Genomic DNA, 15,286 nt, shown 5'->3' with positions numbered 1-15,286 from the left:
CCCTCTCCGCCACCCACAGGGCATTGACCGATCCGAACTCAGCTTCATGTCCAATTTCCTGCCCGCTCCCCATTTTACCTGGTCAACACGGTGCAGCAGGCACAGCTCCCAAGCTCTTTACTCTGACACCCCACAATTTCCCCTCGACCACCAGAAAGATATGCAGAAGGCGTGTGCCAAAATAACAGTAAAAATATCAGAAATAGAAAGCTACTGTATGTGCAGAATCTCTCATCACCAATCAGAGCGGGGTGAAGGATTATGAGGGGCTTTAAAATAGTGAGGTAATTCTCACTTAGTTTCTTATGAGAAATCAAACCCTTGGGGGTATATTTCCTCTATGTATAAAGTTAAAAAGATTTATTTTGTAAAATGCAATAATAAACCAATGAGTAAAAGAAAAAGAAAAATATAGTCTCCATTGTCAATTCATCTGAACAGGCAAATCTGAACTCAGCTAATTTGTGGAATTGTGTTCTTTAAACAATCTTGGGGTGTCTGAGCTTTGAAAAATTAATCCAACTGTTCAAATTCACTTTGCTGCCCTCTCTTGGTTGTATTTGGCACATCTCATGCAGGCATCAGAGAGGAAACAATCTCACATTGCAGAAAACTTGGGGCCTATTTCTTTCCTGGTTTTGTGTGTGTTTCTTTCTCTGTATGTACATATCTATCTGTGATACAGTAAAAATATTACATCTGCTAAGGTGTGCTACTGTCTTGAGTTTAATTAATTGGAACAGTACAACAGATAAGAGAACAGATTTTAATATCTAAAGACTTGACTGCAGATATGAACTATCCCTTCAAAATCACCTGTGGTCATCCATGCTTTTTAAATTAAAAGATTTATTTTGAACATCATACTGACCTGCAAGACCTCATCCAGCCTGCTGATATTACAGGTCTCTCCCAGAGCTGCTTGTATGGTGTGTTTTATAACATGAGCCATATTAACAGTGGGTATTTCATTTGAGTTCACTGATTGGATCTCATCGCAAAGAGCATTACAGACTTCTTCAGAGATAAGATCAGGATCAGCAAATATGAAAATCCTGAGAAGGAAAGTTTTATCTCATCAAAAAATTTCAATTCCTTTTGACAGATATTATTCATTCCTTAAAGGAGCAATTTCACCCAGAAGTTTGCTCCATTTTTTTTATTCTATACCAAGAAGAAACATTTCACTCCAGATAAGTAATACATATAGTTATCAAATTTAATTGTTAAATATTTCTCCAGATTTAAGCTAATGAGACTGACCGCCCGATAAAATCCAAGTCCATTCAAGGCCAGCCATAGCTGGACAGAGTAACAGTGCTTTTGCACGTACAGAGCAGATAGAGGAAAAGGCTTGCCAACTGACATCTCTTAACTCTAACTTCCCTCTTTTGTCAAAATCCTTTGTGTCTTACCTTATTTTATTGTTCTTACCACAGTCAGTGCTCCTCTGAATCTCTTCCCTTGTTCCTTCCAAGATTCAAGTACAACATCTATACACTGTTCTCTTCCCTACATTCCCATTGTGTTGGAATCAAGACTCCTCACACAATCTCCTACTCTAAATCATTCTTTTCTAGGATTTCAAAACTGTGGAGTTCCTTATCTTCCTCAGTTTTTCCTTCTTCCTACAATCTCCGGTCTTTTAAAACACAACCTTTATTATCACCTAATCATTATTTTCTAATTTACCTCATCATCTCATTACCTCCTTTACTGTCTCAACCATGCTGGTATCCTACACTTTCATTCTTTGCCCTTGGTTTCTCAACAAAATAAATTGGTTAATGTCACATATCTGAGACCTTTTTATGGTAACACAAGAAAAATGATCAAGATGTAAAAAAACTGCACATTAAGGAAAATGCAAGTAAGTCAGAACAATTAAAAAAAACAGGGGAAAGTACCCAAAGAGGTGAAAAGATGAGGAAAGAGAAAGTGAATGCAATTTGCAATGTGAACTCAAGCACGATGGGATTTCATTTCTAACATACAAAAATTATAACCATTATTTTTTGCTATATTTTTTTAAAAGTCTAAATTCTATAAAACATTTTATTAAAAAAAACTACTGATCACATACAGCCATGGCATCTCTGTAGACTATCACATTTAATTTACTAGATAAGGAGTAATGGGATCCCTAGGAATACTACATGAGAAATATTAGAGGGCAAGCTTGGGCCATGGAGGGTCAGCCCAGCTGGCACTATAATAGAAACATGCCCAGAAGAGGGAAAAACTTTACATTCTCCTGTTGCAAAGAAAAATAAAAAGTCTCAGCAGAAAAAGGCTGTAGACAGCAGAAAAACAAATTGGGCATGTGAACAGCATTAATGTCCGAGTTGTCAGAAAATAGTCGAAAGAGAGGCTGTTTGAAACAAAGGAACAGAAATAGAGAAGGAAGTCAGAAAAGAAGAACATAAGCCAGAGCAGATCGAGAAAAGTTCACTCAAGTCCATCAAAACCACTCTATCCAGAGTTAATGTGTGATTATTCCATCATGGGCTTCCCTCACACACCTGTGGAAGTCCCTACTGTAGGGAACATAAATTTCCTTCCTCAGTCTTCCTTGAAAAAAAACAATGTTGTTCAATAACAGTCCTGCTTCTCAATTGATATTGATCCAGCTCCTTTTTTTAAAAAAAAAGAGGTGCCAATTGATTCCAACTCAACTACACTGTCTTGGAATTTTGCTCCACATATCCACTATTCTGTGGGGAAAATGTTATTTCTAATCTAAACAAGAGACACTCAGAATACAAACCTTTCACAGACAGAGCACAATAAATTGTTTCTTTTAAAAAAGGGGAAGAAATAGCAGAGAAACAGATATGCGAGCAGTTCTCTGGGAGAAAACCAGCAATGAGAAACGGTTAATTAATAATCTTGTTGCAAAGGAGCCCTTAGGGAAGAGTGACCATAATATGATAGAATTCTTCATCAAGTTTGAAAGTGATGAAATTCAATCCGAAACTAGGTTTTTAAATCGAAACAGAGGAAACTATGAAGGTATAAGGCATAAGTTGGCTGTGGTTGATTGAGGAACTACATTAAAAGGTATGATGGTAGACAGGCAATGGCGAGCATTTAAAGAATCAATACATAATTTGCAACAAATATATATTCCTTTAAGGCACAAAAACTCAACAGAAAAAGTGGTCCAACCATGGCTAAGAAGAGAAATTAAAGACAGTACTAAATCAAAGGAAGAGGCATATAAAGTTGCCAGAAAAAGCAGTAAGCCTGAGGATTGGGAGCATTTTAGAATTCAGCAAAGGAGGACAAAGAAATTGAAAAAGGGAAAATAGAATACGAGAGTAAACTAGCGAGAAACATAAAAACATTCTGTAAAAGCTCCTATAGGTATGTAGAAAGGAAAAGACTGGCGAAGGCAAATGTGAGTCCCTTACAGAGACGGGAGAATTTATAATGGGGAATAAGGAAATGGCAGAGAAATTAAACAAATACTTTAGCCCCAATATTACCGGGGAGGCAGGATGGCGGGGGGGGGGGGGGGGGTGACTGGGCACGTGGGTAACCTGCCCAGTAAAATCCATCCATTCCCAACGCAATCGGGGGTAAATTGGAGCCACTTAACGTGGCTTCCGAGTTTCCCATCGGAAACCTGCGCAGCGGGCGGGCTGCGCACCCGTATCACAGGTTGTCAGCTAGAGGAGCCCTATTTGAAGGGGCAGTCCTCCGATGCTGCTCCTGGAGCAAACTCCCAAAATTACACAATGGAGCATCCCAGGGATAAGGCTGCTCCTAAATTCAGTGATGCCTCACTCCAGGTGCTACTGGATGGGGTGAGGAGGAGGAGGGATGAATTATACCCGGCAGACAGGAGGAAGTGGCCTGCCTCTGCCACCAAGAAGGCATGACTCGAGGTGACAGAGGAGGCCACCAGCAGCAGCAGCAACAGCAACGTCTCCCGCACCTGGATACAGTGCAGGAAGCGCTTCAATGACCTAACTAGGTCAGCCAAAGTGAGTACACTTACTCATTCTCCTACACACCGTCTTCCACATCACCGCCCCCACCCCACAACTCCTTCTGCACTGCCAACACTACCCTATCACATCACTTCTCACACCCACTCAAAGCTCATCCTCAACGTCACCACTTCCTCACCTCCCCAGTACTCATCCCACCACTACCACTCAACCCAATCCTCATACAATGTCATGGCTCTGCGTCATACTCACCCTCTGATGCATCTCTTTCACGGACAGCCTCACCCAAAACAATGCATTAAGCGGTTGGCCACGTCACCATCACTCACTCGCGCCTCTCTACTTTCTCCCCTTATAGAAGAGAGCCCAGAATGCATGGGAGAGGGCGAGGACCGGAGGGGGCCTGCAACATCTGGTCGTCCTCACAGACACAGAGCAGGAGGCGCTGGAACTGAGCCGCACCCTCAAGTGCCTGTCCGTCGGGGACACCGAGACTGGCTGGTGACAGAACTTTAACATTCAGCACACACAATACCAATTGACACTAACATGCCTTGCCATCTTCAGCAGCTCAACATGTGTCATCATGCTTAATATTGCCTTCTGTTCTCTTACAGGGCCTTCAGCGACCGCTGTGACAGCGGAGGGTGATTCCTCAGAGGACCTGCCGGCCTCTGAGGAGGCACTGTCACATCTGAGCAAGCCATCTACCAGTGCAGATACACACACCTCGGAGGGTCTCCGTCCTCACTAAGTTGGGGTCGCACATGGTGAGTTACCAGACACATGAGCACGAGCAGACACTGGTTTCAGGGCAGCTGTGGAGCATCCATGTCGGTGGGAGCACTCTTCTCCAGGGTCTGCTCAGCTGGACACAGATGCTGAACCCTGGAGGCCATCCATGAAAAGGAGAATGATCGAGGGGCAGCAGCACATTTGTGAGGTGCTGGAACAGGTGCCACGCACACTCTCCACAATCGTGCAAAGGATGGAGGAGTCCAACTCCTGCATGAGTGGAATGGTGGCACAGGTAAAGGAAGGCATCTCTGAGATACTGTCACAGGGACATCTCTGAGATAGTGTCACGGGTAAGTGCGGGAATGTCTGCGATGGAGGGAAGGCTAGCCTTCATGGAGCTTCAAGCATGGCTCACCAGTCCATTGAGGCCCTGACAACGGCCCTTCGATCTCAGGGTGAACAACATTCTGCCACCTTAAACAGGCAGGCAGACACTCTGGCACTGGCCTTACAAGACTTCACACATGTCCTCGAAACTGTCATCCAGCAGAGTGGTAGGAGTGGTGTGGGCTTGGCCCAGGGGAGGAATGATGGCGAAAGGGGACATGGAAGTGGGGACGCCACTCAAATGCCCCCACGTCTCACCCGTGGCCCCCCTCTCAACTAGTACCCGCAATCCGCCTCCTCTCCAGGTGGCCAAGTCTGCCCCTGCACAAGTACAGGTGCAGCAGTCTTTGGAGGGGCCCTCACGGGCACCGAAACCTACAGGGCGTAGGCCCAAAGCATCTAATCGGTCAGGGCATGAAAAAGAGCAATCTGCCACTACCTCTACTGCAGCCACAGGGGATGCACCATGAGGTTCACCATGAACGCCCATACTCGATGCCACCCATTGGGTCACTCTACAGTGGGTGTATGTGTAGTTGCACGACTGTTTTGTGCAGGGGGTGGGGGATGGGGGGGCGCTGCTCTGTCCAGATGGTGTGAGGACTGGACTCTTCACACTGTCTCATGTTAGGAGAACCGTTCACATATCAGTGACTCCCTGGCCTCACGAGCAGCCAGGTGAGCCGCTGTTCTGCCCATGGGTTGCTCCTCCTCCTCCACCTCATCCTCAATGTGGGTGGCAGATGTGGATGGGGGCCTCCTCCAGCGGCACCCCTCTCTGTTGTGCCATGTTGTTCAGGGCAAAACACATGACTATAATGCGTCCCACTCTGTCAGGTGTGTATTGAAGGGCTCCCCCAGAATGATCAAGGCACCTGAAGCGCATCTTGAGCAGCCCTATAGCATGCTCAATTGTAGACCTAGTAGCAATGTGGCTGTCGTTATATCGACACTGTTGCTCAGTGGTGGGGTTCCTCAGAGGTGTCATGAGCCACGTGTGCAGGGGATATATGCCTTGTCCCCAAGGAGCCAGCCCTTAATGGTGTTCGGTGCGTGGAAGAGGGGCGGGATGTTGGACTCCTGGAGGATGAAGAAATCGTGGCAGCTGCCAGGGTATATGGCGCACACGTGAAGGAATCTCTTGCGGTGGTCACAGATGAGCTGAGTGTTGATGGAGTGATAGCCCTTCCTGTTGATGGACAGTCCTGGCTCGTGTGGAGGTGCTCGTATTGCTATATGGGTGCAATCGATTACACCCTGCACCAGTGGGAAGCCAGCCACAGAGTGGAATCCCACAGCCCTCTCCGTCTGGCTGAGGTCATCAATGGGGAAGGTGACATTCTGCGAGGCCCTGCGAAACAAGCCGTTGGTGACCTGCCTTATTGTACTTGTGTGCAGACGACTGAGAGACCCCGGCGATGTCCCCGGTGGCACCCTGGGACGATCTGGAGGCGAAGAAGTTGAGGGCAGTGGTGACTTTGACAGCGACATGAAAGGAGATACTGCTCGGGCCAGCCGGGAACAGCTCGGCATGAAGGAGGCTGCAGATGTCCGCGACTACCTGGCGACTGACTCTGAGCCTCCGTACGCACTGATCCTCAGAGAGGTCCAGGAAGCTGAGCCTCGGTCTATAGACCCTGTTGCGAGGGTAGTGCCTCCTGCGACGTTGCTCTCTCTGTTGTTGCCCTCCGTGCTCTTGTGCAGGTGCCTGTGGCGCAGCACTGTGTTGTGGAGCTCCCCGTGTCTGAGGTGGACGGCGTGTCTGGTGAGGCTGATGATTTTGCTCATTGTCGGATGAAATGATGAATGCAGCTGTGTTGCCCCCCATCCTGACGGTGTGAATTTGAGGGGGTCCGCAAAGTAGTTAAATATGTTTGAACAGCAGAGTTTTGAGTATAAATTAAGAATTTTGTATGAAAAGACAAAGGTCGGCAGCCAAAATTTTGTCTGAAGTGACAGAGTGCCCAGCTGCAATAAATGAGGTTTTCACCCCACCTGTCGAATAATCCTTTGCATCTCCTACTGGCTGCTGGCTGAAACACATCTGCTACAACAGGGAGTGTTTCCCACAGCACGGGAAACACACTGAGGGTCCTTCAAAATTGCACCCCTGCCAAAATGTCCACTCAATGAGGTCTCTCAAGTACCTCAACAATCTGCCTAACCATGTAAATTAAGGCTGGCGGGAGTCCCACGTTCGGGAGGTGCACGCGCACCCGAAAGCATCACTGGGGAACCTGGAAGTCAGCGGGTTGCATCCAGGCTCTGAACCCGCTCCGGGTTTCCGCCATTTTATGAGCCTTCCCGCCCCCAACACTGCCATCCGAAAATCGGCCCCTTTGTGTTTGTCTTCATGGAAGAAGACACAAAAAACCTCCCAGAAATACTGGAGAACCAAGGGTCTGGCAAGAATGAGGAACTGAAAGAAATTAGTATTAGTAAAAAAAATTGGAGTAGAGAAATTAATGGGACTGAAAGTCGATAAATCCCAAGGATCTGATGATCTACATCCCAGGATTTTGAAAGAGGTGGCTATAGAGATAGTGGATGCATTGGTTGTCATCTTCCAAAATTCTATAGATTCTGGAATGGTTCCTGCAGATTGGAGGGTGGCAAATGTAACCCCACTATTTAAGAAAGGAGGGAGAGAAAAAATAGGGGACTACAGACCTGTTCGCCTGACATCAGTAGTAGGGAAAATGCTAGAATCTATTATAAAGGATGTGATAACAGGACACTTAGAAAATAATAATAGGATTTCGCAGAGTCAACATGGATTTATGAAAGGGAAATCATGTTTGACAAACCTATTGGAGTTCTTTGAGGATGTAACTAGTAAAATAGATAAGGGGAACCAGTGGATGTAGTGTATTTGGATTTTCAGAAGGCTTTCAATAAGGTCCCACACAGGAGGTTGGTGAACAAAGTTAGAGCACATGGAATTGGGGTAATATACTGGCATGGATTGAGAATTGGTTAACAGGCAGAAAACAGAGAGTTGGAATAAATGGGCCTTTTTCAGGTTGGCAGACTGTGACTAGTGGGATACCGCAGGGATCAGTGCTTGGGCCCCAGCTATTCACAATCTGTATCAATGATTTGGATGGGGGAACCAAATGTAATATTATCAAGTTTGCTGATGACACAAAACTAGGTGGGAATGTGAGTTGTGAGGAGGATGCAAGGAGGCTTCAAGGAGATATAGACGGGCTAAGTGATTGGGCAAGAACATGGCAGATGGAATATAATGTGGAAAAATGTGAAGTTATCCACTTTGGTAGGAAAAACAGAAATGCAGAATATTTTTTAAATGGTGAGAGATTGGGAAATGTTGATGTACAAAGGGACCCGGGTGTCCTTTTACATGAGTCACTGAAAGCTAACATGCAGGTGCAGCAAGCAATTAGCAAGGCAAATGGTATGTCGGCCTTTATTACAATAGGATTCGAGTATGGGAGTAAATGTGTCTTATTGCAATTATATAGGGCCTTGGTGAGACCGCACCTGGAGTATTGTGTACAATTTTGGTCTCCTTACCTAAGAAAGGATATACTTGCCATAGAGGGAGTGCAACGAAGGTTCACCAGACTGATTCCTGAGATGGCGGGATTGTCGTATGAGGAGAGATTGAATAGATTAGGCCTGTATTCTCTACAGTTTAGAAGAATGAGAGGTGATCTCATTGAAACATACAAAATTCTTACAGGGCTCGACAGAGTGGATGCAAAGAGGATGTTTCCCCTGGCTGGGGAGTCTAGAACCAGGGGTCACAGTCTCAGAATAAGGGGTAGGCCATTTAGGACTGAGATGAGGAGAAATTTCTTCACTCAGAGGGTGGTGAATCTTTGGAATTCTCTACCCCAGAGGGCTGTGGAGGCTCAGTCATTGAGTACATTCAAAACAGAGATCGATAGATTTCTAGATATTAAAGGCATCAAGGGATATGGGGATGGTGCAGGAAAATGGTGTTGAGGTAGAAGATCAGCTATGACCTTGTTGAATGATGGAGCAGGCTCGAGGGACCGGATGGCCTACTCCTGCTCCTATTTCTTATGTTCTTATGTTCTTCATGCCCACAGGAGAGCGTGACTCTGAAAATTCATGGGGTCATTTATTCGGGTGTTGTGCAGTCAGGTAAATTAAATACGCACTGGTGCTTCAGTAGCGCTTTACCCCTGTGTAACACGGTAGCACTGTGCTGGGGGGAGGGGTGGAAATTTGTATGGCAAGCCTTTACAAGGATTGAAAATAGCAGCATCAGCCTGGGGGAGTAGCAGGTACTTATTGAACATATTGCAAGACTGAGATCACTGTTAGGTAGATGTCATAGAGGGCTCACGTGTAGTTTTGTGGCACTTTTAAAGCACGTCTTCAAGTGGAGTACCTGGCAGAGGTACCCAAAGGTTGGAGCAGGGCACTGCACACAGGGAGAAAAAAAAAAGAGCAGAGAATTTCAATGAGATTGACCTGTAACCGTGGATGAAATGTAGCATAAAGACTGCTGGCAGCCCATAATAAGGAGCCTCAAAGAAGTGTTTTGCATGCCACGTGGAGAGATATGTCTATGGTAATGACTGCCACCTCTCATCCCCAGGACTGCAGATCAATGCCAGAAAAATTTCAATGACCTGATGAGACCAGGCAAGGTAACACAGCAGAAGCTGTCCCTTTCTTTTCTTGGGCATCAGCACACTATTCCCAATCAAATTAATAGAAGCACAAATAACCCTTCATACTGCACTGTGGTTAAGGGCTGTCACTAATTCAGGATTTTAAAACATATGTTGTCATTCCCCTTAAAGCAATTACTTGCATGCAGAACCTTAAAACCCCATCCTGCACGTTAACAGGATGATACCACCAGATGTATAACTTCAGTTGTCTGCTGCTACTTGGGAGATGTCCCTCAAATGTTAGCCAACGCCTAGTTCACTCAATTTTCTTACAGGAGAAACTTGTGTACAATGCTTATGAGAGGCAGGATTCCGGAGGCAGCATCTCAGACATTAGAGAGCAGACACCCCTGTGAGGAGCAGGTCACTGAGATTCTGGGAAGGTACACTGCTCTAGCAGTGAGAGATGGCAAGATTGGTGAGACAGGGTGCAGACTTCAAGTTTGTGGGTGCACACCTAGGCAGTCCCCATGGCATCCCTGTGAGCTAATACCCTCCTTTTCTACAGATTCATCAGAGCAACGGAGGGCAGATGATGATGAAGTGGGAGATGATGAAGGAGGAGAAGGACAGAAATTTCCTCCTCATCAACTATACTGACAAAAAGGAAGAAGATTAGGAAGACCAGGCCACATAGGAGTCCCTGGAGCAATATCCTACTCCATGTTCCTCTGCCTCAACCCCTTGATGTCACCCCCTGCTTTTACATAACCATGCACCAGCTCAGACACTTCCACCCAGGGGAACTGGATAGTGTAAGTGAGAATGTGGCACCAGGTGATTCACAAAGCACAAGGGACCTGGAGGAATAGGGAGTTGGTGAGGATAGGCCAAAGAGAAGACTGCTTTTGGCTTTGGATTCATAGAACCCGTGTGTAAACACCTGAAAAAAAAAGATGTTCATGGAACATCACACCTACGTTGAGCCTCTGAGGTCAGTCTCCAAGGATGTGCAGCAACTGACAGGTGTGACTGAAGTCTACAGCCCTTATTTGCGGTAATATAAGGGAAGATTTTTCCTCATTGGAGGAATCAATGGAGCATGTGGCAGCTACACTGGAATCAGCGACAGTTCCCCACCTCAGAAGTGGCCAAGGACCAATCGGCAACTCTGCCTCCGCGGAAGTCATAGTTTACTTCCTGGTGGCAGTCAGGAACAGATTAGACATCACCATTCTTACTGACTTTCCGACACTGGGAGCCGACATGCAGACTGCCATCACTCTGGGCTTTTAGGATCTTATGGCTGCCGTTAGAATAGCCAGTCTGCTGACCAGTGGGGACATGGGTCCAGGGCCCAATAGAAATTGAAATGGCTGGAGGCGACCTACATAAAGCTGCAGTTTCTCAGGTCAACAGTACATGGCAGGCAACCAGTCTTTCTTCTCAGGCACCTTGAAAGTGGCATATAGGAGGTGACACGAGGCTGCCCAGTCAGAAGCTCTAGCGATGCAGCCAGCAGCTGCTCCCTTCCAGGGCCAAGCTGCCACGAAAGAAGGGCCACCTCAGTGAGTCTTTTGTAGCGCAGGCATAGCCAACTACCTTTCATGATGCAGCTGTCACTGAGGGATCCTCTGAGTGATTCTCCACTCCATGTTGTTCTGCCTCCAAAGCAGTTAGGGCCAACTCCCCAGGAATCTCCACATCCAAATCTTTTTGAATGGCAAAGTTGTGCACAGAATATGGCAAGCTACAACGATGCAGAATATTCGATCTGGGGCATATTGCAAAGCCCCTACTGATCTATCAAGGCAGTGAAAGTACCCCTTTAAGATCCTGATGGTTCTATCACTACTCTGATAGACATGATGTGGAGATGCCGGTGATGGACTGGGGTTGACAATTGTAAACAATTTTACAACACCAAGTTATAGTCCAGCAATTTTATTTTAAATTCACAAGCTTTCGGAGGCTACCTCCTTCCTCAGGTGAACGATGTGGACGTCCACCTGAGGAAGGAGGTAGCCTCCGAAAGCTTGTGAATTTAAAATAAAATTGCTGGACTATAACTTGGTGTTGTAAAATTGTTTACTCTGATAGAAGCATGTGTCTGTTTCTTATGAGTGGTCGGCTCCCTCTGTTTCTCTCCTCTTGTGATGTTGCTTAATTTCAGTGTCTGTTTCACAGTCCCTTCCTTGTGATATGCTTCTCTCGCATCATCTTTTGGTTCTTCAAAATAAAATCTTTTTCTTTGAAAAACAAAATGTCTCCTGTGAATGTTCCTTCTCAGTTTATCTTAGATATATGAATACAATACTTTATCTCCCTTTAACTGCATCAAACATCCACCCGACATGAACTCTCCAAAAGATTTATAATGAGCTCCAGTGCTGGTGTCCTATTGACTCTTCTCCATGTCATGATTAAAATTAAGAAATAAAAAACTCGCAACAGGCTGATACATTTGGTAGCAGCGTGTTTACTACAATAGAGATTTGCATCAGCACAGGTAGATATTAAATGTCCACAGGTTTTATACGTTGTAATTTGTTGTTTTACAAGACACTTAAAAGATCCGTGAATGTACAATGTCATTTTGCTGGTTAGGATGTTAGAAACTCATCGACATGAAAAATGTGAGAAAAGCTGTTTTCCTCTGTGGTTATCTATTAATGAAGTCACATTCTCAAAAATGACATATTTGGCCTCATAATCCTTCCACACTGAGTCTCCATCCCTCAGTTGACGTTATTCCCCAGTAGGGGCCATAGAATCTGTCCCCTGCATATAAATGACCACAAAGCTAAAAATACAGCCCCATCTGAGGTATGCCACAATACTGCCTTTCATTCTATGAATAGTTTTATTCAGTTATTATCTATTTGATCATACTTACTTTTCGCAGTGTGGAAATGCGTCATTTTTCAGCCCATGTTCAGAAATAACTAACCTTTGGTACAATACACCTGTAAAATAATGGGCTTTAATTAGTTTAAAATTAAGAGTTGCTGCTGCATATCTGTATCTATCATAAAACCATTTTATCCAAGCTCAGTGCCTATCCATATCAGTTTGGTGATATTTTATCTAGGGCAGACAATGAGTTCTGAAACATCTTTTATTGAAATGAATAATTGTTTAAAACAACCTTAAAATCATACATGCACCCAATCATAAAGTATTTACTTTGAGAAATACCAACATTAAGGAGCCCAACATTTCATCATATTCATTCATGACAGAAACACATTTGACAGAATAAAATTATCAATAGCTAGGAGGCACAGATGAGGTATATGATATGAAAGGACACGGTACATATTGTACTGCACCGCAGCTCAGCCTCTCCAAGGTGCTATCCTGCCCCAGAGCATAAAAGCACATCTCACTATCCAGAGCAGAGCAGAGCCTTTGTTTCCTCTCCCATTCCAGGGGTTTCTTCGTGCCTTGCAATGCTCTGAGCTGACCAGAAGTTGGTTAACCAATCCCTTTTTGCATAAACATGATTTTTTTTTTTGCCTTTTTTTCTCCATCCATCAATGTTTTTAGAATTATTTCAACTCTTCTGATAAATTGTGATCAGATCCTACTGTTAATTTGCTCTTACCTATTGCTACCAGTTCCCCCAGCCACAAATTTGGTTTCATCTGTTCTGGTCATTTCAAGTTGCACTTCCTCAGAATTAACAGAATCAAGAAGACCAACTTAGTCTTGGTGGTCAGGACTACACAACATTATAGGGTTTTGCCATGTGCAGAGAGTAACTTGTCTGAAAGCTAAATTTAATTTCTATGTTCCTCTTTGTAAAAGACATTTACAGAGCTAAGGAGGTTGTCCTTCATGGTTTTATCTTATAGAATCAGTTAGTCAATTTCAGCATGATGATCTTTGCCCCATCAGCCATGCTCGTCACAGTTGGGCAACATTTACTGAGGTACGCATAACTTTACAGTAAAATCACTTAATGTACTGGCTATAGATCAGGACTTGGATTTCATTAAGTCCTGCCCAATTTACCACAGAGCAGAAGAGGGCTAACTACTTCATTAATCACCTCAAAATACTAGTATAACTGGGAAAATAAAAGTTGATTTATATTTGTTAAAAGCAATATTTTGCCTTTCACTTAGAAATCATTCTCTATACCTGCATCACTAAAAGTGAGACATCCTGGTATTCATGTTTACTAATCTTTTGACTCTTTGTACTGAGTATGTGTGAACATTTTTCCTTCTCAGTATGCAGATTACCTAGACCCCTCATCTTTTCATTGGTCATGAACCACTTGTAACTAGATGCCTATGAGCGAGTGATCACTTTAATCATACATGTCAGATCCTGGTGCTTACTAACTTTTACCTTGATAAAATACTGCTACAGAAGTACTATGGATTTGTCTCATTCAAGTGTCAAGAGTACTGGGTCAGCCATAGAGGATTGACTTGGTTTTAAACTTCCATCACCTGGTGTGTCACTGTACAGCCACCTCGACCATAAAGAGACCTGCTTGGTAGAGACTACTGGAAGCTGTTTTTACCGACAGGCTTAGGTACAACGATGTTTGAAGAGTTTGAGAAGACATCCAGTGCAATTCTGGGAATTGGAATGAGGGGGAAAGGGGGACATATTCTATTCTGAAAAAAATAAGGGGAGGATCCACCCACCACCCCCAGCCAGTGGTTATACCTACACCCATTGGAAAGCAATGAATTGAAAAGGTAGTAATTATAATTATTGCAACCTGCTCTATTTAAAGACTTATGTCCATCATTCATTACTTACAGCTTACCGACATACCTGGTGCTTTTCTTTCAGCCTTTAACATAACCGCATATTCATGTCCAACGGTGCAGTAGGGCTTGGCAAAGGATAGCAGCCCTTTGCAAAATTTATATGCTTTTTCATGAAGATCATCAGGGATATATGCAGCCTGAAAAGGAAAGTGGTTTATGACCAATGGAATATTTTTTAACAATGCTGAGTGAATTAGGGAACATTTAAGCACCATTCCACTTTTATTATGTGATGAGTAGTAACTTGGCAAACTCATCAACCATAACAGGTGGCAGTTAATTACGGCCACAGAAGACACAAATTCAAGATGCAAAACTTAAAATATTCTCACCCATTCAGCACAACCCATTGTTACTTGTGGGACTGCGATGGATGCAATAGGTTTACTATCACTATCTCTTCAGCTGATAAGCATTACACGTCAGTTGGTCCATTGTTGCACTCTCCAAGTCAGAAGGCTGTGAATTTAAGCCCAACTCCAGGGACTTGAACACATAATCTAGGTTGACATTTCAGTGCAGTCCTGGGGGAGTACTACATTGTCGGAGGAGCAGTCTTTCAGATGAGCTGTCACTGAGGCTGATCCTGTGGCACTATTCAAAGAGGAGCAGGGGGATTCTCCTGGTGTCCCAGCCAACATTTATCCCATAACCAACATTACCAAGAACAGATTAACTGGTCAATTATTTGATTGCTGTTTGTGGAACATTGCTGCGGGCAAATTGGCTGCCACGTTTGTCTACATTACAACAGCGATGACATTTTAAAAGTAATTAATTGGCTGTAAAGCATTTTGGG

General features: G+C 44.4%; 1 protein-coding gene across 1 annotated transcript in view; it reads right to left on the bottom strand.

The window, feature by feature from the left end:
- Positions 1 to 15,286, bottom strand: part of LOC137341204 (phosphoinositide 3-kinase regulatory subunit 6-like) — a 109,146-nt gene that overhangs the window by 46,312 nt on the left and 47,548 nt on the right. The window contains exons 7-9 of the mRNA XM_068004245.1: positions 14,492 to 14,624; positions 12,591 to 12,660; positions 872 to 1,055 (exon numbers count right to left, since the gene is read on the bottom strand). Coding sequence (XP_067860346.1) covers positions 872 to 1,055; positions 12,591 to 12,660; positions 14,492 to 14,624 — 387 coding nt within the window. The remainder of the gene's footprint in view (positions 1 to 871; positions 1,056 to 12,590; positions 12,661 to 14,491; positions 14,625 to 15,286) is intronic.

Source organism: Heptranchias perlo, chromosome 23, assembly GCF_035084215.1.
Source record: "Heptranchias perlo isolate sHepPer1 chromosome 23, sHepPer1.hap1, whole genome shotgun sequence".
In the NCBI taxonomy this organism is placed as follows: domain Eukaryota; kingdom Metazoa; phylum Chordata; class Chondrichthyes; order Hexanchiformes; family Hexanchidae; genus Heptranchias; species Heptranchias perlo.
Note: the sequence above shows the minus strand (reverse complement) of the source record. Positions and strands in the feature narration are given on the sequence as shown.